This window comes from Rhinoderma darwinii, chromosome 4, assembly GCF_050947455.1.
Source record: "Rhinoderma darwinii isolate aRhiDar2 chromosome 4, aRhiDar2.hap1, whole genome shotgun sequence".
NCBI classification, from domain to species: Eukaryota; Metazoa; Chordata; class Amphibia; order Anura; family Rhinodermatidae; genus Rhinoderma; species Rhinoderma darwinii.
Genome location: NC_134690.1, coordinates 219,889,159 through 219,913,396, shown reverse-complemented (window position 1 = coordinate 219,913,396; position 24,238 = coordinate 219,889,159). Strand labels below are relative to the sequence as shown.

The 24,238-nt window shown below is 41.6% G+C and overlaps 1 protein-coding gene across 1 annotated transcript in view; it reads left to right on the top strand.

Moving 5' to 3' along the window:
* Positions 1–24,238, top strand: part of MCHR2 (melanin concentrating hormone receptor 2) — a 363,048-nt gene that overhangs the window by 322,696 nt on the left and 16,114 nt on the right. Inside the window, exon 5 of the mRNA XM_075864203.1 lies at positions 1,187–1,306. Coding sequence (XP_075720318.1) covers positions 1,187–1,306 — 120 coding nt within the window. The remainder of the gene's footprint in view (positions 1–1,186; positions 1,307–24,238) is intronic.

Here is a 24,238-nt window from a genome sequence, read left to right as displayed (position 1 = left end):
AGAAATAGTGTAAGTGAGCATCACTCGTGTGAGTGATGTTTTAGAGCTAGTTATAGGGGCATTGCTAGATGATAAGTATAATTACATGTATTAATATTTTAAGGTCACTCAATAATATTATGACTATCTGACCCACATTTTGTATGAGAAATATGTCCCCTATTTTCTGAAAATACCTGATTTGCCAACCTCTGCCCTGCTCCTTTTCATGAACATGTAAAGCACTCATGGGAGAAAAGTCAGCAAAACTTACCTGATATCAGCAGACAATCTCATATGTATGTGGGTCTGCCGATTGTCTTCTGACAGCAGATGTCGGGAAGAGTTGTATCGGGTATGTTAGATTTCAACATGCCCGTGTAAAGGATCTGCCAGGCACAGCTTCGGGGTTAACTCCCAGAACTAATCAGTCAGCACCTGAGAATACATCCCTGAGACTGACTCCTGCTTCCACCATTCAGGCTGGCAGGCTTAGGAGTGGGAGAGCCTATCGTAACCTGGCCAGACTCAGCTAGCTCCCGCCCTCGGTCTATTTAAGCCTGCACTTCCTGTCCCTCGGTGCTTGTGATTCTTTCCTTGTGGTTTCCTGGCCCAGCTACAGCTCCTGCTATTTTTGATCCTGCTCCATACAGACCCTGGCTTACCGACTACTCTTCTGCTTTTCGTTTTGTACCTCGCACACTCCTGGCTTGACTCGGCTCGTTCACCACTCTGGTTGCTCACGGTGTTGCCGTGGGCAACGGCCCCTTTTCCTTGCTTGTGTTCCTTTGTATGTTTGTCGAGCACTTACTGAGCGCAGGGACCGCCGCCCAGTTGTACCCCGTCGCCTAGGGCGGGTCGTTGCAAGTAGGCAGGGACAGAGTGGCGGGTAGATTAGGGCTCACTTGTCCGTCTCCCTACCCCCTGCCATTACAGCCCGATCCTTTATTCCCTCGAAAGATAAACTGCTGGGAGAGATGTCTAGTAGCGTCTTGTACCTCTATGCCCAATGAAATAAATATTTTACTGAGCGTGCATATTTATGGAAGAGTCAGCAGACAGCTTTACAGGATTGCCGATAATGCAATTCTATAATATTAATAATTTTAAAGCAGCTCCAATATTAATAAGTTTAAAGCAAAGTTTTACTTTAATGCATAACAGAAGTGAACACCATTCTGTGTATTTCTACCATTTTGTTTTTCAGGTATACGCTGTACTTGACAATCACAACATTCTTCTTTCCTTTACCGCTGATAGTAGCCTGCTACATTTTAATTTTGTGTTACACATGGGAGATGTATCATCAAAACAAAACAGCAGGACGGTAAGTTAAAAACTGTTAGTGACTCTACAATTTTATTTTTATACCTGCTTTGAGTGGAAATGCAACACCCAAATCAGTCATATTACTGCTCCAACTTGCACAGCAATATTTGCAACCAAAGGCATCATATATAAGTCAGGGATACATTTGACTGTACCATTTGTCTTGGAGGAATCCTACTTGCTATTACGGAGTATATATGAACATAAAGGAGTAGTCCTTCTAAAGTCTGTGCAGCTGGTTGCTCATAACTCTTCAGTGGGAGTGGGTGACAGAGCGTCCTGCCCGTTATGACCCACTGGTAGCACAGATTTTACCCAGACGATGCTGGTGCTAGAAGTAAGATCGTTAATACTAGTGATTTAGAAAAACAATTATAGTGCACACTCCTGCACTATTAGGGCACGTTCAGACGTGGCAGAATTTTTCTGCTGCAAATGTTGGTGCAGATTTGCATTGCAAAGGCTGAAATCCGCAGTGAAATTCCGCTTCTTCTCTGCAATGGAAAGAGCATGCTGTAGAGGGAAAATCTTCACTGCAGCCTAATATCGGCACAGTTATTTTCTGCAACGTCTGAACTAACTTTCCTAAAAATGTATGGAAAGAAATGAAAAAAACGGCTGCTGCAGAATTCCACTGCGGACTGTCCGCAGCGGAATTCAACAGCAATACCGCCACATGTGAATCTGCCCTTATAATTTTTCACTAAAAGTGGAGGTACACTTTAACTAATAAGTCAAATAATGCTGGAATCAGCATGTCTGTCCCTTCTTTATGTTGCCCTCAGACAGAGCAGCATAAATATCTGATTGATTTGCTATAAAAAACCTGGATAAAGAAATGGGTTTTGGACGATCATCAGGTTGTTGTGCCATGTTCCTCCTCTTTTGTGCATATAAAATCTCTGAAAATGATAATTCAACTCTTGCGGCATACAATAAAAATTCCCATTATGACATTTACTGGCAGCCTCATAGGAATTACCATAATAACATCAACAGCTGAGCAGAATTTATATCAACCTGATGAAAGAAGACAATAGAGGATCTATCATTTTCCAATTAAAGGAACAGATTTTTTTATTTTTTTTTTACCTCAAGGGGAAATCCTTTTAAGGGGATTGTAAACACACATGCAAAACTGACTATTTTGGGCTTGTATAGTCATATCTAATTTTATTCCCACAGTTTTTTAAAAGAAGTTGTCCAAACCTTCGGCCTCATTCACACGAGCGTGAATCACGTCCGTGTGCTGTGCGTTGAAACAACGCACAGCACACGGACCCATTGATTTCAATGGGGTCGTTCACACATGCGTGATTTTTCACGCAGCGAGAGTCTGCTGCGTGAAACATACTGCATGTCCTGTATTGGTGCGTTGTCACGCACCTACGCGCCCATTGAAGTCAATGGGTGCGTGAAAACCACGCACCACACACGCATGCACATGCGTGTTCAGTGCGTGATTTACACATCAATTCAGTTGAAAAAGATGGGCAGGACTATAGAGTAGAGAAACTTTTCTACTTGACATGGCATTGTTATTTGCATATGAAAGACTCATTAACATTGTGAAATGTATGCAACTGATTTACTAGGTGCCAGATTATTAAATATTCTGAATGATCAGGCATAGTAAAATGTGTAAAAAAAAAAGTTTTACCTTGGAGAAAGCACAAAATAAAGCATTAACATCAAATCTGCTATTATAATTTGTCAGGGAAATTCCTAGTTGATTATCTATACCCAGTTTTGGGTGAAATTCCACATTATATTGCAGTTTTAAGTGCCAGAAAATCCAACTTTTAGGATTGTCGAGTTAAAGGAATATTACTGTATAAAGTTGTGAAACTTAATAATTCAAAATGTTCCATATAACAACTCATTGCTAACTGAGCAGAGAATCTATTTTTAAGGCCAATTTCAAGTGTGACAAAGATAGAAAATTGTTCATTTATGTGATCTCAGAATTTAAATTCCTTACTTATCCTTGCAAAAAGGGTCAGGTAAAGGGAAATTGAAAAGCTTAATATGGAAAGGCCATATTAAATTGGTTTGCAACAAAATGTTTAGCTTTAATCTTTTAGAAAACGGTAAGGGATCATGTTGAAGCCACTAAGCATGCCACTACCATCAAAGTCAGTGGTGATTGTCGCCATTATCGAGGTTTCCATAATCATTAGAACATATATTTTCAAATGCAACCTGCTCCACTTAACAGTAAAAGGAAAAAAAGTGTTGTTTATAATCAATCTTCTGACAGATGAGGCTGTAGCGTGCGACTCTCCTGATGTCGAAAAAAAATAGTATTATTTTGGATGTTTTGGATGACTTTATCACTGCTATGAATCAAGTTTTTGACTCTAATCGCTGTGCCACAGCTGAAGCTAAACTGCAGAATTTGCGGCAAGGAAGGTGCTCTGTTGCTGTATACACAGAAGAATTTTTAATGGCAACATGCAGTTTATTGCCCAAAGAAGATTTGCAGGACAATTGCTGTAAAACAGATGAAACTTGAGACATTTGATCTGTTGGATCAAAAAATACATTAAAATTCGCTTCTGGCACAGAAGACAATTTATTGGTACCAGAGTCCCATTTTAACTAGCCAATACACAGCTATAAACATAAACTTTGCTCATGATAATAATATTATATTGCTAACAAAGTCAGCACTAGTAGACATGGAAACAGTTTATAGGTCACCCCTATCATCTCGGCCTGTTACTCACGAGACTATGCATCTTCAAGTTCTTGAAGCCCGATCAAGAAGTTATTTATTTCCAACTAAGTTTTAAGTTATTTTGGGAATTCCAGAGAAAAACAAGTGTGACAGCATAATTTTATCTGAAAATAACTTTGTAGGGGCTATTCATTAAAAAGAGTTTCTGACTCTGCTTTAGGCTGGATATGAAAATGACTCATTGCTCAGTCATCCTCCAACCAATATCAATATCTTCTTCAAAGATGGATTCTGGATGCCACATCATTGCATCTATGTACCAGAAACAGCACAACTTCATGTTCTAAAATTAGTCCATGATTCTAAGCTGGTTGGACATTTAGGCATTGAAAAGACTCAAGAACTTCCTTCCTGTTCCATTTGGTGGCCAAGCTTAAATAAGGATATCCAAAAATATGTTGTGTGGTTTATGCTCAAAAGAAAACGCCATGATCTTTACCTTTAGGTTTGCTACAGTCACTCTCCATTCCATCTCACCCATAGGGCTCAGTTTCCTTGGATTTTGCAGTTGACCCACCTCCTTCCAAAGGAATGAACATCATCCTGGCTGTCGTAGACCGTTTCACAAGGATAGCCCATTTTATTTTTAACTATGGGAATACCCAACATGGAACAAACTGCTGAACTAATGATTTGGGAAGTATTCAAAATAAATGAAATTTCAGATAAACTACTCTCTGAGCAAAGGGTACAATTCAATTTTAAATTCTGGAAAAGATTTTGCTCTGCTTTTGGTATGAGAGTAAACATGTCTTCTGCTTTTCATCCCCAATCGAATGGACAAACTGGAAGAATTAATCAAACTCTTGAACAGTGCCTTCAGTGCTTCATTAGTTATCTTCAGCATGACTTGTTGGATTACTTACACAGAACTGAGTTTAAAAATAATAAATTTGATAATATAGTTTTCCATTACAAAAATAAAACAAGGAAAAGTTAGTAAAGCGAAAAGTACATAAATACATACCCCATCCCAACCATTTCATCACACTCCCTAACACAGGGATGGAGAACCTTTTTTCTGCCAAGGGCCATTTGGATATTTATAACATCATTCGCGGGCCATAGAAAATTATCAACTTAAAATTAGCCTGCTATATTTGGTCAAACATTGAATTAACTCACCCCTAATGTGATGGCTGGAACTGCCTCTCTTTGGTGAGGTGTGTGATATTAGCTTAGCCGGTATTGATGATGTTGCATCGGTCAGTCTGGAGCGACCGTCAACTCTTTGCAATGGTAAGTTTTGAAAATAACTCGCAGCAGTAAGTTGTTCCGACATACTTAAAGGGATTTTCCCATCAGGAACATTTATGACATATCCACGGGATATGTAAAAAAATGTCAGTTACATGCGGGTCCCACCTCTGGGACCCACACCTGTCTCTAGAACGAGACCCCCTAAACCTAGTTCTACCTCTCTGTGCTCCGGCTGATTAACGACCATGAAGAAGAAAAAGGCGTATCTCGCTGAGCTACGCTGTTTCCATAACTCACATAGTAGTGAATGCAAGCTACGCTGTTTCCGTCACTACTATTAAGTTATATGGGACTTACGGAAACAGCTTAGCTCGGCGAGTTACGCTGTTTTCTTATTCATGGTCGGAAATCACAAGCTTCAGCACAACACAAAGAGGTAGAATGGTGTTTAAGGGGTCCAATCTAGAGATAGATCTGGGACCCAGAGGTGGGACCCGCATCTATCAGACATTTATCCTGTGGGTACATCATAAATGTCCTTGATGAAAATAAAAACCCTTTAAGTCACCTGGACTTCACTTCGAGTAAGAAAGGCGGGCGAACGGAGCCAAGGAGGGAATGACACGGCAGTAGCGGCGGTCAGAGTGAGGTCGGAGCGTGCTGTTGCGGGAGTGGACCAGTCCAGTCACCTGACCTTAATAGAGATATCCCTAGGGGTTAATAGAGAAATCCCTTGCAGTCTAGGGGAGAGAAAGGATTAATAGAGAAATCCCTGGCAGTCTAGGAGAGAGAAAGGATTAATAGAAACATCCTTAGTTGTTTAGCGAAGAGAAAAGTTAGCAGAGACATTACTGGTAGTCTATGGAAGTGAATGGGTTTATAGTAAAGTCCCTGGTGGTCTAGGTGATAAATACCTGGTGTCCAGGTGTTACTCACCTCTCCAGGCTCCAGCACTGTCTGGTGCAGCTTTATGATGGTTGGGCAAAGCAGTCTGCCTGGTGACTACTGCCGCTGAGAGGGGAGAAAAGAAATGTCTGTTCCACTATCTGGTTGCTGCTGCTCGTTCTGTGCTCGGGATCCCCCTAGGAAACAGGGGGCTCGGACAACTGCTCACTTTGCCTCTCCACCCCTGACATGAGGTCACGCGACTGGACTGTGCCGGCCCAGGAGTGGACCAGTCCGGTCACCTGACCTCACGTCACTGACTCAGGTCAGGTGACTGGACTGGTCCACTCTTGGGCCGGCACACTCCAGCCTCACTCAGACCGCCCCCACCATGCTTGGCTTCATCACTGAGGTGAGGTCAGATGACTGGACAGTGCAGGCACGGGAGTGGACCAGTCCGGTCACCTGACCTCATGTCACTTACTCAGGTCAGGTGACCGGATTGATCCACTCTTGTGCCGGCAAGCACCGACCTCACTCAAACAGTCCCCGCCGCCATAATTGGCTCCGTCCACCCTTCTCCTGCTCCTAAGGCCTCATTTACACGAACGTGTGCGTTTTGTGCACGCAAAAAATGCATCGTTTTGCGTGCGCAAAAGGCACTTAACAGCTCCGTGTGTTATCAGCGTATGTTGCGCAGCTGCGTGATTTTCGCGCATCCGCCATTATTATGACACTCCGTTTGGATGTTTGTAAACAGAAAAGCACGTGGTGCTTTTCTGTTTACATTCAGAGTTTGACAGCTGTTGCGCGAATCACGCAGTTTGCACGGAAGTGCTTCCGTGCGGCATGTGTGGTTTTCACGCACCCATTGACTTCAATGGGTGCGTGATGCGCGAACAGCGCACAAAGATAGGACATGTCGTGAGTTTTTTTCAGCGCACTCACACTGAGCAAAACTCACGGACTGTCTGCATGCCCCCATAGACTAATATAGGTGCGTACGACACGCGTGAAAAGCACGCGCGTCGCACGCACGTATATCATGCTCATGTAAACGAGGCCTTACACTGAGAGGCAATAATGCTTTGGTATATTAAGTATACCAAAGCATTATATAAGCGATCAAAAGATCGCATAGTGAAGTCCCCTACTGGGACTGAAAAAATAAGTAATTAATGTGAAGTAAAAACTATTCATAAAGATTACAATAAAAAATAAATAAACATTTTTTTCCATTTAAAAGTCATTTTATTTAGTAAAAGTATAAAAAATAAATAAAAAGACACATATATGGTATTGCGACCACCGTAATGACCCCCAAAAAAGTAAAAATAGTTCATCAATAATTCAAGTGTACCCGAAAAAAGTATTAATTAAAACTACGTCTCGTCCCGCAAAAAAAACAAGCGACATATCACTACATTGACAGAAAAAAAAAAAGTTATGGCTGTTGGAAAGCGACGATGCAAAAACAAATAATTTTAGTTCAAAAGTGTTTTTATTATGCAAAAGTAATAAAACATAAAAAAAGTATACATATGTGGTATCACCGTAATCGTACTGACCCATAGAATAAAGGTAACATGTTATTTACACCGCACGGTGAATGGCGTAAATTGAAAACGCATAGAACTATGGCGGAATTGCTGTTTTTTGTCTATAAAAAGTTAATAAAAGTTAATAGAAAAAGTATATGTACCACAAAATGCCATTAAAAAATACAACAAAACCCGCAAAAAACAAGCACTCATACAGCTATAAACAGTAGGAAGAAAAAACAGGGTGATTGTAGCACTGATAAGCACTACAAACGGACTTCCAAGTAAAGATGGCGGTATATATTGGGAAGTAATGGACAACGCGTTTCCGCTCCGAACCGGAGGAATCCGGTCCTAGTGCCAGCCCATAGAACAGGCAGCTATATATATACACAGCTATATATGCAGTTAAAATGGTGGATAAAGGGGAGTCAAAGTGTTGCAGACACAGTGAAGTGTCAGGGTATGTTCACACGCTTAACAAAAAACGTCTGAAAATACGGAGCTATTTTCAAGGGAAAACGGCTCCTGATTTTCAGACGTTTTTTGAGCAACTCGCGTTTTTCGCTGCGTTTTCGCGGCCGTTTTTGGAGCTGTTTTCAATAGAGTCTATGAAAAACGGCTCCAAAAACATCCCAAGAAGTGTCCTGCACTTCTTTTGATGAGCCGTCATTTTACGCGCCGTATTTTGACAGCGACGTGTAAAATAAAGGCTCGTGATAAGAGAACATCGTAAAACGAATTGCAGGCAATTGGCAGATGTTTGTAGCCGTATTATGGGTGTTTTTCAGGCGTAGTTCGAGGCATAAAACGCCCGAACTACGTCTGAAAACAGTGTGTGTGTGTGTGAACAAACCCTGACAGTGCAGGTTACATAACAATGACATAACAGGTTACATAATAATTACTTAACAGGTTAAAAAAAAGTGTGCAGAGGAACACTAGTAAGTTGGGAACCTAAAGTCCATATTTATTTTGAAAAAATCAATAAATAAATAAAGTAGAAAACTCAATCCTGAGGCAGGTCGTCATGGCAGCCTGTAAACAGTGGGAGCAGCCGACTGTTGTGTCAGTGAGATATTTTGTGCAAAAAGGCATCCTGGGTTGTTGGAGCCGGCGTATAGGCATATAACCATAATGCAGGGAATCCGTTTCTACCACATATCAGCACTAGTTATACCAAGTCCAATGTACAGCCCAAAGTGTTGCTATGGCAAAATGTAAACAGGGGGGAAGAAAATAATTCATTATATAAACTGCTGAGGATATGCTAAATTGGGGAATTACATAAAAAGTCAGATATGTAGGTAGAAATGTGGTCTGTACAATAGAGATAATACGGATCAAACAGTCAGCCTGCAAATGAATAGATTAAATTGCCTAATAATCAATTAACCATAAAATCTCAGGACGTACATCAGGAACTTATGGGAAACTGATGACTAAAATGGTGCATTTATGTATGTGTACGTATAAGAAACTGATGTCTGCATAAAAAACATAACCAAATAAAAAGAGGTACACATATAAACAATTTCACAACGGTGCATGAATTGGCCTCCATGTCAAAAAAGTACGAATATGCATCAATATAAAATACAAATGTCTTCATAAAAACATATATATACCTGGATTAACCCCTTAAGGACGCAGCCTAGTTTTGGCCTTAAGGCTCAGAGCCCATTTTTCAAATCTGACATATTTCACTTTATGTGGTAATAACGTGGGAATGCTTAAACCTACCCAAGCGATTCTGAGATTGTTTTCTCGTGACACATTGGGCTTCATGTTCGTGGTAAAATTTGGTCGATATATTCAGTGTTTATTGGTGAAAAATTGCAAAATTTAGAGAAAATTTTGAAAAAATAGCATTTTTCAGAATTGAAATGCATCTGCTTGTAAAACAGACGGTTATACCACCCACAATAGTCACTAGTTCACATTTCCCATATGTCTACTTTAGATTGGCATCGTTTTTTGAACATTTGTTTATTTTTCTTGGACGTTACAAGGCTTAGAACATAAACAGCAATTTCACATATTTTTAAGAAAATGTCAAATGCCTTTTATTTAAGGTACCTGTTCAGCTCTGAAGTGGCTTTGAGGGGCCTATGTATTAGAAACCCTGATAAAACACCCCATTTTAAAAACTAGACCCCTCAAAGTATTCAAAACAGCATTTAGAAAGTTTTTTAACCCTTCAGGCATTTCACAGGAATTAAAGCAAAGTGGAGGTGAACTTTGCAAATTTCATTTTTCTTGCGGAATTTCAATTTTATTCATTTTTTTTTCTGTAACACAGAAGGTTTTACCAGAGAAACACTACTAAATATGTATTGTCCAGATTCTGCAGTTTTTAGAAATGTCCCACATGTGGCCCTACTGCGCTCGTGGACTAAAAGACAAGCCCTAGAAGCAAAGAAGCACCTAGTGCATTTTGAGTCCTCTTTTTTATTAGAATATATTTTAGGCAGCATGCCGGGTTTGAAGAGGTGTTGAGGTGCCAAAACAGTAGGAATCCCCCAATAGTGACCCCATTTTGGAAACTACACCCCTCAAGGAATTCATTTATGGTTGTTGTTACCATTTTGACCGCACAGTTTTTTCACAACACCTATTTGAATTGGGCTGTGAAATGAAAAAAATGTCATTTTTTCCAATAAAATGTCATTTGTGATCAAAATTTCTTATTTTCACAGGGAACAAAATACCCCATTTGGTTGCCCAATTTGTCCTTAGTGTGGCAATACCCCATTTGTGGTGATAAACTGCCGTTTGGGCCCATGGGAGGGCTCAGAAGGAAAGGAGCGCTATATGTTTGTTGGAGTCCAGATTTTGCTGGATTGGTTTTCGGGTGCCATGTCGCATTTGCAGAGCCTCAGGGGTATCAAAGCAATGGAAACCCACCAAAAGTGACCCCATTTTGGAAACTACACCCCTCAAGGAATTCATTTATGGTTGTTGTTAGCATTTTGAGCACACAGTTTTTTCACAGCACCTATTTCAATTGGGCTGTGACATTAAAAAAATGACATTTTTTCCAATAAGATGTAATTTTTTAGCAAAATTTCTTATTTTCACAGGGAACAAAATGCTCAATTTTGTTGCCCAATTTCTCCTGAGTGCAGCAATACCCCATTTGTGGCAATAAACTGCCGTTTGGGCCCATGGGAGGCCTCAGAAGGGAAGGAGCGCTGTGTGTTCTTTGGAGTCCAGATTTTGATGGATTGGTTTTCGGCTGCCATGTCGCATTTGCAGAGCCCCAGAGGTATCAAAGCAATGGAAACCCACCAGAAGTGACCCCATTTTGGAAACTACACCCCTCAAGGAATTCATTTATGGGTAATGTGACCATTTAGACCCCATAGTTTCTTCACAGAACTTATTTGAATTGGGCTGGGAATTTAAAAAAAATATATTTTTTCCAATAATATGTCATTTTAGCTCAAAAATTCTTATTTTCACAAGAAATAAAATACTCCATTTTGTTGCCCAATTTGTCCTGAGTGTGGCAATACCCCATTTGTGGTGATAAACTGCCGTTTGGGCCCATGGGAGGGCTCAGAAGGAAAGGACCACCATTTGGCCTACTGGGGATTTTCTAGTGCGAAGTCATGTATGCAGAAGCACCTGAGGTACCAGTACAGTTGAAACCCGCAAGAAGTGACCCCGTTTTAAAAACTACACCCTTAAGGCATTCATCTAGAGGTGTAGTGAGCATTTTGACCGGAGACCTACACCCCATAGACTGTAATGTGGGTTCTCCCGGGTATGGCAATACCCTACATGTGGCTGTTATCAGCTGCCTGGGCACACAGCAGGGCTCAGAGGGGAAAGACGAGGGGGGGATAAGCTGTGTGGAGTGCATCAGGGTAAGTAAAATTGGGGTAAATTATAAACCAAGGGATGTATGATAAATCTTAAAACACTCTTTCATACAGAGCTCTGGTTATTCGGGACACGTGTCACATTGATATATTGTGTCATCCCTTATCGCCCTCTTATAGCAGACTTTGCACCTCTTTTGACTTTTTCCCTTCTTGCCAGTTTGGGGAACTTCCCCTGGAAAGTGTTGCCGCCCTGGTACGATGCGTGTGGCCCCGCTTCCAGAACTACTGGGTGCCCCCCCTTCTTGGTCACTAAAGATTAGGTTCTTGATAATCACCTCTTGAAATTCCAGGAAAGTTCCCCTCTGGCCTGCACATCGACGTAGCACGTACGCATTGTACAAAGCCATCTGTATGATGTGCACGGCCAGCTTCTTATACCACACCGCATAGCGCTGTAGGGCTTCAGGATTTGATCTGACAAGTCCATCCCTCCCATGTACCTATTGTAGTCTAGGATGCAGTCTGGTTTGGGGGTGGCCTTTCCTTCATATATCCTAAACCTGTAGGTATACCCTGATGCACTCTCGCAGCTTATACATCTTCACGCCATACCTTGCCCTCTTACCCGGCAGGTACTCGAGGAATTGAACCCTCCCTTTAAAATGTACCCGGGACTCATCAATAGAAATACACTTCTCGGGGGTGTATGCTGGGGAAAACCGGGCACTGGAACGGTCTAATAGGGGTCTCCGTTTATACAAACGGTCAAAACTGGGGTCATCTCGGGGTGGGCACGGCTCATTATCAGTATAATGTAAGAAGCGAAGTATTGCCTCATTTATTTATTTTTTTAGGTTCCAGTTCAGTTCTGAAGTTGCTTTGAGGGGCCCATATATTAGAAACCCCTATGAAATACCCCATTTTAGAAACTAGACCCCTCAAAGTATTCACAACAGCATTTAGAAAGTTTATGAACCCTTTAGGTGTTTCACAAAAATTTAGAGCAAAGTAGAGGTGAAATTGACTTTTTTTTTTTTTTGTCAGAAAATCCTCTTTATACCATTTTTTTTATAACACAAAAGGATTTATCAGTGAAACGCAACTTAATACGTATTGCCCAGATTCTGCAGTTTTGAGAAATATCCCACATGTGGCCCTAGTGCGGTAATGGACTGAAGCACCGGCCTCCGAAGCAAAGGAGCACCTAGTGGATTTTGAGGCCTCTTTTTTATTAGGCACCATGTCCGGTTTGAAGAGGTCTTGTGGTGCCAAAACATTGGGAACCCCCCAAAAGTGACCCCAATTTGGAAACTAGACCCCTTGAGGAATCCATTGTAGTTTTCTTGGGGTGCATGCGGCTTTTTGATCAGTTTTTATTCTATTTTTAAGTGGCGTGGTGACTAAAAAACAGCAATTCTACTATTGTTTTTTTATTCTTTTTTTTTTACTGCGTGCACCGTGCGCTATAAATGACACATTCACTTTATTCTGCGTGGCGATACGATTACGGCGATACCAGATGTTTATAGTTTTTTTTTATGTCTTATGGCGTTTGCACAATAAAATACGTTTTGTAAACAATCATTCACTTTTTGTGTTACCTTATTCTAAGAGCCATAACGTTTTTATTTTTCAATCAATCAAGACGTGCGAGGACTTATTTTTTGCGTAACGAACTGTAGTTTCGATCAGTACCATTTTTAGGTACATGCGACTTTTTGATCTCTTTTTATTCCATTTTTTGGGAGGTGAAGTGACCAAAGAATTGTGATTGTGCTACGGTTTATTATTATTTTATTTTACGGCGTTCATCGTGCGGGATAAATAACGAAATAGTTTTGTAGATCAGGCCGTTACGGACGCGGCGATACCAATTATGTATAGTTAATTTGTTTGTTTATATATTTTTATTAATAATAAAGGACTGATAAGGGAAAAAGGGGGATTTTAACTTTTATTACTTTTAAATCTTTTATTTTCTTATTTTTACACATCTTTTTTTAACTTTTTTTTTACTTTATTACTTTGTCCCACTAGGGGACATGAGAGCAGGAGGCTCTGATCGCTATTCTAATACACTGCACTACATGCGTAGTGCAGTGTATTAGAACTGTCAGCTACTCACTGACAGCAAGCATAGTGGGTCCTGACGTTGTCAGGACCCACTAGGCTTCCGTCTATGGCATAGCCGGACGCCATTGTTTGGTGTCCGGTTGCCATAGTCACCATCGCCGGCCGCTATCGCGTAGCAGGCCGGCGATGGCAGCTTAACCCCTAAAAAGCCGCGATCTCTATAGAACGCGGCTTTTAAGGGGTTAATCGGCGGGGACACAGCGATCAGTCCCCGCTGTAGGAGCTGTGACAGCTGCTGAACAAGACAGCAGCGTCACAGCTCCTGTATGTGTCGGGAGGACGGCCGAAACGGCCGTTACTCCCGTGACGTACTATTACGTCATGGAGCGCGAACGATACAGCTGCCATGACGTAATAGTACGTCAAGGAGCGGGAAGGGGTTAAAAGGTCAGCGAGTAAATACTTAAATGCCTAAAAAACATAAAAAAATAATAATTAATGGTTACATATAAACCAATACACACATGCTAATAAATGACTGCCACAGAAGTGTGATATATACATACCGTGTTTCCCCGAAAGTAAGACAGTGTCTTACTTTCTTTTTATCCCCAAAAGCCCCACTATGTCTTACTTTCGGGGTATGTCTTATATTGGAAAAAAAAAATTTTTTTTTTTTTTTTCACAAACTTTATTTAACTGTTTTACATTTTTTTTTTTAGTCCCACCAGGGGACTTCACTATGCGATGTGCCGATCGCATATATAATGCTTTGGTATACTTAGTATACCGAAGCATTATTGCCTGTCAGTGTAAAACTGACAGGCAACCTATTAGGTCATGCCTCCGGCATCGCCTAACAGGCAGATGCTGAAGGCAGACCTGGGGGTCTTTGTTAGACCCCCGGCTGTCATGGAAACCCGACGGCGACCCGCGATTTGTTTGCGGGGGCGCCGATCGGGTGACAGAGGGAGCTCCCCCCTCTGTCAAACACATTAAATGCCGCTGTCACTATTGACAGCGGCATTTAATGGGTTAAACTGCCGGAATCGGCGCGCGCTTCGATTCCGGCAGTTGCAGCAGGAGCCAGGCTGTGGATAACAGCCGTGCTCCTGCCGCTGATCGCGTGGGTACAGTCTCAGTACCCGCGCTATCACAGGACGGATATATCCGTCCTCCTGCGCGAACTAGCAGCTGCTGAGGACGGATATATCCGTCCTTCGGCGTTAAGTGGAAGTGGGCAGGAGGCGGCAATACCCCCGTGTTTCCCCGAAAGTAAGACATATGTCTTACTTTCGGGGTACGGCTTATATTAGCCGACCCCCCTGAAACCCCCGATACGTCTTACAATCGGGGGTGTCTTACTATCGGGGAAACACGGTACATACATATATACATATATATACAGGGAAAAACTGTAAAAAATAATAAAACGCAAAGTGTGAGACATAATCAGTCATATAAAATATAATATATTCAAGAACGAAACCTTACTTGGGAAAAAAAAGGCGGGATGCCAGTAACCCTATATAGCTACATAAATATATAAACAAAGTAATTGTATATCGTGAAGGTGGGGTCACATAGTGGGGCCAAACATAATGTGGTAAGGTGTCATTAAGCATTAGAATTAAAATGAAGACTCGAGCATCTGTGGTGAAAGTTGAAAAATCCAGTATGACTCGCATTGTCTAATCTTTAAAAACCTGTTGGGGGGGGCGGAGCTTGCCGAGCAAGGTGATGGACGTGTAATCCCGGCGCTCCACACTACATCCACCAATTCCTCAGGATATCGCCCACTTTTTCTGCTACGATGGTGAAGACAGGTCGGGACAAGACTAAGGAACATGCAGGTACCCCCAGATCCCATAAACAGTCGTCCGACATGGACAAATACTTCGGCAAAAAGATGCCGCCTGTAGAGGGCAGATCCAAGATGGCGCCGGCGTCTTCTCACTGTGAGCAGGGAGAGGACTCAGACAGCTCATGTGCGCTCTCAGACTCGGCGGGGGATGCAGACTCTGTACCGATATCTAGGGGTTATCTGAAGAAAACACTGCTCCAGGCACTTATGCCTGTGATGAAGGACTTATCGGACATCAAATCTGATATGCATCATATTGGCCACAGAGTAATGGCGCTGCAGGAAGCTCACACTTCTACTGTTAAATGTGGCGCTTCAGTTCATCAGGAGATCTCTGCTCATCACATGCACTTGAATAATCTATATCTTCACATGGAAGATCAAGAAAACCGTAGTAGACGGAGGAATGTCCGCCTACGGGGTATTCCAGAGTCAATTGACCATGATGCCTTACCTGCTGTGGTGGAATCTATTTTTCGCTCGTTAGTGGGATCCGAACTGGCTTTGGATATCACAGTAGAAAGGGTACATCGAACCCTTCGTCCTGGGGCTGGGGAACCTCCACGTGACGTCATTTGTGGGATCTTGAGCTATGTTCACACGGCGGCCATTTTAAGAGCCGCAAGAGATGCTCCGGAAGTAGTGTATGAAGGGACTAAGGTCTTACTCTTCCAAGACCTGGCTGCGAGCACATTGGCCAAACGCCGTATTCTGAAGCCGGTTACAGAGGCTCTTCGTGCGAAGAAACTACCTGTTCGTTGGCTTTATCCATTTGGCCTTACTACGATGAAAGATGGTCGGCAGATCACCATCCGCACACCTGGAGACCTGGATACCGCATGGAATAAGCTGGGGATAGAGCCTATGGAGATTCCGTCCTGGATGCTGGTGTCGCTGGATTTGGGAATGCCTTCAGTGCAGGAACCGTGGCAACCTACTCCCAAGCCCAAGTCTCCGAGAGGCAAGAAGACGCGTATGGCAGAGGACACTTGAATGATGTCTTAAAGTGATATATATAAGTTTACATTTCTTCACAGAAATGTTGCGATCGTTTGTACATGTTGGGGCATTATACTTTGTCCATGTAAACCCGATACATTGTGGCAAATTCACCGTGATAAGGGGGAGGAAGGTGTGTTATTGATCTATTGAGGGGTTGGAGGGGATTGTTATATTGTGGGTAATGTTGGCCATTGCTTATGCCCCCTATATATATATATATATATGTATTCCTCCCAACTCTCTAATATATCCATGCGGTGATTCAGTTTAGTATTAATATGTGGATCAATATTCGGTTTATGTCTTACGAGTTATGAAGAATTGGTGCGATGTTTTGTACAAAATGGCAAATCTCTTCTCTGGCAGGGGTTCTGTTGGATGCTTAGTTGCATCATGATAGCACCTCCTATTTCCGGGATAATATGGAGGTTTCCTTTTGATACCATTCCTTATTGTTTTGTTATTATTCGTTTTATTGTTGATTTTGTCTTATCTCCCTGGTGGTGGCACTTAGCAAACGTACCTGCGGTCAGGTTGGTTCTAAATGTAAAATATCATGGGTAGACTACGTATTTGCTCCTTCAATGTGAAGGGGTTGAATTCTCTCCAAAAGAGGTCTCGTATTTTTAATTCCTTAAGGTTTAATACTCCAGATGTCTTAATGTTGCAAGAAACTCATTTCCGGCCTACACATATTCCAAACTTGTCTACACAACCATATACACAATGGTATCATAGCACTTACTCCTCCAAATCGAGAGGGGTGTCTATTGCTATACACAAAGACACTCCTTTTAAAATAGAAGCTTCTTTGCTAGATCCTATGGGAAGGTATGTTTTCTTGAAGGGACACATCTCCAACACAAAGTTTACGATAGCAGCTGTATACGCACCTAATGTTGGACAATTGACTTGGTTGCGTAAAACTCTTTGCTCTCTTAAAACGTTTAGTAAGGGATATCTTGTTTTTGGGGGAGACCTTAATGTATCTTTGGACTCCGCTTTGGATTCTACCTCTTCTAGTACGAGGTTTTCCATATCTGCTATGCGTCGCCTTAAACTTATCTTGTCACAACTAGGGATAGTGGATGCCTGGCGTGTTAAGAATGAGTCCTTAACGGACTTTACTTTTTACTCTACGCCACACGAGACTTATCACAGAATTGACTATATATTCATTCCTATGGTCCTTGTTCCCTCGTTACCTCAAGCGGATATAGGAAGTATTACGGTTTCAGACCATGCTCCGATCTCGCTTTCTTTAGAATTGTTTAATTTACCTCGTAGGGAATGGACCTGGAGATTGAACGATACCATTATTGCACACAAGGAGCATAGTCAAGCACTTGCCCTAAAATTAGAGGAATTCTATAGCTTTAATGATACTCCGCAAATCTCTAGACCCATTCTCTGGGAGACGCAAAAAGCCTTTATGAGAGGAGAACTTATTGCCCTGTCCTCACGAGTTAAAAAACAAAGGAATGCTCAAATTCTAGACTTACTCCATAAGATAACTCAAAAGGAATTATCGCATAAAAACTCTAGCTTGACTGAGGATTATAGGGAATTATGTCAGTTGCGTCAGGAACTTAAGGACCATATGAATGTAAAAGCGGCTAAGGCTTTTCTGGCTGCTCAAAGTCACATGTATCTTCATGGAGACAAAGGCTCTAAATTGATGACCCGTCTGATCCGACAAAAACAGTCCAAAACATTTATAGAGACCATAAAAGATGACAAAGGGGCAAGGGTGACTACCACCCCGCTTATAGCAAAGACCTTTCAATCCTTTTATTCTTCTCTATATAATTTGAGTAACTCGGTGGGGAATTCGGGGTTGACACCTCAGGAGAAGACTGGCAAAATAGGGAGTTTTTTAGATTCTATTTCGGTACCTGGCCTTTCTGAGTTGGACTGTGGAGTGCTCCTGGCGCCTATCACTAAAGAGGAGGTTGAGAAAGTACTGCATTCAATACCGTCTGGGAAGAGCCAGGGGCCGGATGGTCTCCCTATTTCGTTCTATAAAAAATGTAGTCAGCAATTAATACCGAAGTTTGTGGAAGTATGCAATTCTCTGATGAAAGGTGCTTCATTACCTAAGCAAGCATTGGAAGCTTTTATAACTATTCTTCCTAAAGAGGGGAAGGATCTGGAATTCTGTGGGAGCTATAGGCCTATCTCGCTCTTGAATTGTGATGTGAAGTGGTGGGCTAAAATTCTGTCTCTTCGCATTCAACCACTATTGCCGAAATTGATAAATGAAGAGCAGGTGGGATTTGTGAAGGGACGGGAAGGTAGGCACAATGTGAGCAGGGTATTGCATGCTATATGTCAAATAAGGCGCCGGGGGCATTCTATGGTCCTCCTTGGTACTGATGCAGAGAAGGCGTTTGATAGGGTCTGTTGGGAGTACATGAGAGCTACCTTACTTAAGTTTAATTTTCCTCCTGTGTTTATTGATGCCATATTTTCTCTGTATACCTCCCCATCTGCTAGAATTCAAGTGAACGGTTCTGTGTCAGATTACTTTTCTATTACAAATGGAACTCGTCAAGGTTGCCCCTTGTCCCCGTCTCTGTTTTGTATGGTGATGGAGACATTACTTGCGAAATTACGACAGACCGTTGAGATTGAAGGACTGAAGATGGGGAGTTATACTCATAAACTGGCAGCCTTTGCAGATGATTTGCTATTGATGGTTACAAATCCACTTGAGGCCTTCCCAAAAATAATAGACGTCTTTAATGAATTTGGAGAGATATCTAATTTTAAAATTAATTATGATAAGTCGGAGGCCTTAGGCATTAATGTACCAGTTGGTCAGCTCGTGGTTCTGAAATCTAGGTCGCCCTTTAAGTGGCCTTCGCAGGCTTTTAAATACTTGGGGATAATGATCTCAGCTGATGTGTCCCAGCTTTTCGTACTTAATTTTAAACCCCTCCTCTCCAAGATTCATAGATATATATCCCAACTAAACATACCTTATGTCTCCTGGATAGGACGGAAAAACTTATTGGCGACTTATGTGCTCCCACAGATCCTATACATGCTGCAAAGTCTGCCTATTGAGCTGCCAAATAGCTTTTTCAACAGTTTCAGGAGTCTTTTTGTTAAGTTCTTGTGGAAGGAGAAGCATTCCCGGTTGGCTTATCGGCTCCTTACTCTTAAAAAAGCGCAAGGAGGGATGGCATTGCCTGATTTAAAGACATACTATGAAGCGGTCCAATTGTCTAGCTGGTCACAATTAGCTAATTTGTCTTTGGGGGCTCTTCATCTGGATATGGAAAGAGCGCTCCTCTCGGAGGATTTAGCTCACTTGTTGTGGGTGAAATTACCATTACCTCCGCCAAAGGTATTAATTAGTGTACTGACTAGGGGAATGCTTAAAGTTTGTCAGAAATCGGGCGCTCTGGCCATGTCTAGTGGAAATCTTTCTTCATTGGCTCCGCTGGCTGTTCTACCACATTATGTAAATAAAACGCAAAGTGTGAGTTCTTCAATGTGGCAGACACTTAAAACTTATAAAGTAGCGGAGATATTAGATTCAGCAGCTCTACCTGACTTGGAGGCTGTTAGGACAAGACTTAGGGGAAATGATACGAACCCTTCTCTTCATAAGGTTACGGTCTCCTTTCTACATCAATTTAATTTTAAATTAGTATGTCGTAAATTTTTGTCGGCTAATCTAAGCTCGTATCCGGACCCCACGTGGCTTGAAAATTATTCTCTTTTACCCAATACCCCAACTAAGCCTCTGTCTAAGATACATTCTGGTCTCCTCCTACAACGAGCTCCATCTAAACCACACTTCATTAGAGAATGGGAAGTTGAGCTGGGCTCTATTTTTTCGCAGACAGAGATCGATCTGATACTATCTCACTCTCATGGGTTCTCTAGATGTGTGCGATATCAGGAAAATTTGTACAAATTGGTGACAAGATGGTATAGGACACCCGCTTATCTTTATAGAATACATCTAGTTAGCACAGACGTTTGTTGGAGATGTGGCCTGGAGACAGGGACGCTCGCACACATATGGTGGTTTTGCCCTAAAATTAGGAATTTCTGGAGGGAGGTGGAAATAGCAATAGGCAAGATCACAGGAAATAATATCCGGTTAACCCCGGAGCTGGTTCTGTTTTGGTTACCAGTGAAAGATTTTACGCCTTCGAAAAATAATTTGATTACTTTCCTGGTGTCCACTGCAAAACTTCTAATTCCCTTGTATTGGAGGAAAACAGATCCTCCTACGATAGAGGTCTGGTGGTCTAAAATGCATCAACTATATAGACTTGAGGAGTTGGTGGCTGGAATACTTTCACAAGGGATAGCTTTCTTAAGACATGGCAACTATGGAAGCAATACTTAGAACAATTATCCAGTAACAATTCCAGAAGCCCTGTCTAGACTAGGTAAATTATTATGTAGGGGACTAAGGTATGAATAATATCTATCTCATGATACTAGATTTATTTTGACGGACGAGACCAGGGACGTTGCAAGGTGCTGACATTCCATACTTTTCCACCACCAGGGGGACTGTATCTTTTGTATTGTATCTACCCTTTTATGTAATTCTTTCCTTTATTTTGTGTTTTTATACGCATATAGTAGGTTACTGCTATTTGATCCTCGATGGGAGGGTTTTTGTTTATCAGGTTATAATACAGGGAAGTGAACCCCATAGTCTACCCTCTGTAATGTAATGCATGTCTCTGTTTTTCTTTCACATTATATTTCATGCCGATATGTCGGGATTTATCCCATTCGCCAAACAAATTTTCTAAGGACATTTTGATTTATGTAACCTGCTTCATTGTAAGAATGTTATTATGATGGATGTAAGGTCTGTTTTTTATGGTTGTTTTGTATGTTAATACCCTTAATAAAAGAGAATTTATAAAAAAAAAAAAAAAAACCTGTTGGGGGCAAAGATGGCTACTTGTTCTATCGGTGTGATCCTAATAGCGCTAAAGTCAGCATTATGTAGAGTGGCACAATGTCTTGATATGCTGTGCTCTAGAAACCCATTAGTGACATTGGAACGATGCCTATTCACTCTATTGCGTAAAGTCTGGATTTTGCGTCCAACATATTGAAGTTTACAGGGACATTCAATAAGGTAAATGACGTATTCGGAACTGCAATTAAGAAAAGTCTTGATGGGCAACTTTTCTTGTGCAATGGTAGAGCTAAATTCTTTAGTACCATGCGTAATGCTAGAGGAACATAAGCATCATGCCCTCCCACATCTAAATGTACCATTAACTCCTTAATGCTCCATGACGACTATAATCGTCATGGGGTAGCGCTACTTAATGCTCCATGACGAATATATTTGTCATGGCATCAAACTGTCACCATGTCTTAGTGCACAGTGACAGAACTGTGATGACAGCTGTCACAGACAGCTGACCATCACCTCTAGCCGGCCCGGGACCAATGAGAGCAGTCCCGGGTCGGCGATCGCTCTGATTGGTCCGTTAATTTTCTCCTGAATGTTGCTGCTGGACGTACTATTAGGTCATGATGAGCGCATCGTTCACGCTCCATAGACTAATAGTACCTTGACGGGAGGAACGGCCATACAGGAGCTGTGACAACTGCTGTCTTGTACCTTCACTACAGATGTCCAGGTACTGGATCGTACCCATCTCTTCCCGGCACCCCTGGTGGCGGTGGGTACCGGGGTAATAAAGGAGGTTAGTGTTAGCCTCTTCATGTCTAACATTAAGCCTTGCCTTAGTAATGGACGTTATTAATCAGCCAGCGGTCATTACTAAGGTGGTAGTAATAAAGTTTAGAAAAATACAAAGACATAGGAAAAATATTATATTGAAATAAAAATCCAACACAACCCTTGTTAGACATTTGTTTGAAAATAAAAAAAACACTGTCATCAAAGTAGTCCTCGAGTTCACCAACCAAAATTGTAAAAAAACACAAGCACACAAAAATAATTAGTAACACATAAAAAAGCAAAACAATTATTATTTTCTACCTTTCCTGGGTCCAGCGCTGGAAGCGCAATGTCAGCGAGCTGGGCCCTATATCTAATCCTATCATGTGTGATACTCTTCCGCTAAACCACTGTATCTAATCCTATCATGTGTGAAACTCTTCTGCTGAGACACTGTATCCAATCCTATAATGTGTGATACTGTCTGTTGAGCTACTGTATCTAATCCTATCATGTGTGATACTGTCTGCTGAGCCACTGTATCTAATCCTATAATGTGTGATACTGTCTTCTGAGCCACTGTATCTAATCCTAACATGAGTGATACTGTCTGCTGAGCCACTGTATCTAATCCTATCCATAGCTATAGGGTCGTAGTGCTATAGGTATGCTGTCTTTATTATACACATATACATACACGCACACAATTTTTTTTTGGAGGGGTATATGTATTGGGGCTATATCCCCTGACATTTCAAGACCTTAGTGACGCCCTTGGCTGCTAGTGCTGCATCGTTGGGTCACTTAGGAGACCCAGTGATGCAGCTGAAAGCTGCGGGCTATTGGCCATGGTGATGTTTGGGGGGATGACCCAAGAAGGATCATTGCATCAGGGCCCATGAACCTTTAGCTACGCCCCTGGCCACCATACATAACATCTAGCAAGAGCTTTCATGTTAACAATTCCAGGATGTCCTTCATGCAGAGTTTTAAGCACTTGAGTTTGACCACCTCTAGGAATTACCCCAGAGTAGACAACCTTTGTAGGCAGAGAGTTCATGCTGCCTTCATTCAAAATGTTTAAAATCATTTGTTAATTTTGAATCTGGCCACCCTTCACAAACCCAGTTTAATACTCTTGCCAAAATTGGATCCATGGCAGTCATGCGAGCAATGTCAGTAGATTGAAATGGAGGATTGGATAGTGACTCCATCATAAGAATTTAAGACATGGCAGGTACTGCAAAATCTGTATTGGTAAATGGCTAAGGGCATCAGCATTGTTGATTACTTTTTGTGGCCGGTACTGTAGCTCAGCATCATATGCATTTAGCATTAAAGACCAACGGGGACAGACGTGGTGATATAATTTGTGGGGTAGGCCCATTACTTTTGAACAGACCCAAAAGAGGCTTATGGTCTGTTATAATAGTGAAACTTCTTCTATATAAGTACTCATAAAATTTCTTTACTCCTGCCACAATGGCTAAAAGTTCCTTATCAATCTGTGCATAGTTTATTTCTGTAGTACTCATTGTTCTTCAATAGTAAGCAATTGGAGCTTCTTGTCCTCCATTAACTGTGTGACTCAAAACTTCCCCTATTCCATAAGGTGATGCATCACAGGAGATAGTAAGGGGCCTGTTCATAATGCACCAATACACTATCAGCTGACCTAAAAATGCTTGTAATTCTGATTTATTTCTTGGAACTGGTGCTTCATGAATTGCTTTTACTTTTTCGTCTGTTGGATGAATTCCAAATGCATCAACTCTGTATCCAAGGAAATCAACACTGGGAAATCCAAATATAAATTTTTCTCTTTTAAGTTTCAAACCAACATCTTTACATTTCTGTAATACTGTCCTTAATCGATCAGCTAATACCTTCATCGAGTCTGCTGCAATGAGGACATCATCAAAATAGTGAACAACTCCTGGGAGTCCAGATAGTAGGTCATCCATCAAATTTTGAAAAAGTCCTTGAGCAATGTATACTCCATACTGCAAGCGGGTGCCCTTAAAAGCTCCTTTGTGTGTAATAATTGTTTGTGCATCTGTAGCTGCATCATCGATAACTAACTGCTAGTGAGCTTGTGCTCGATCCAACTTAGCA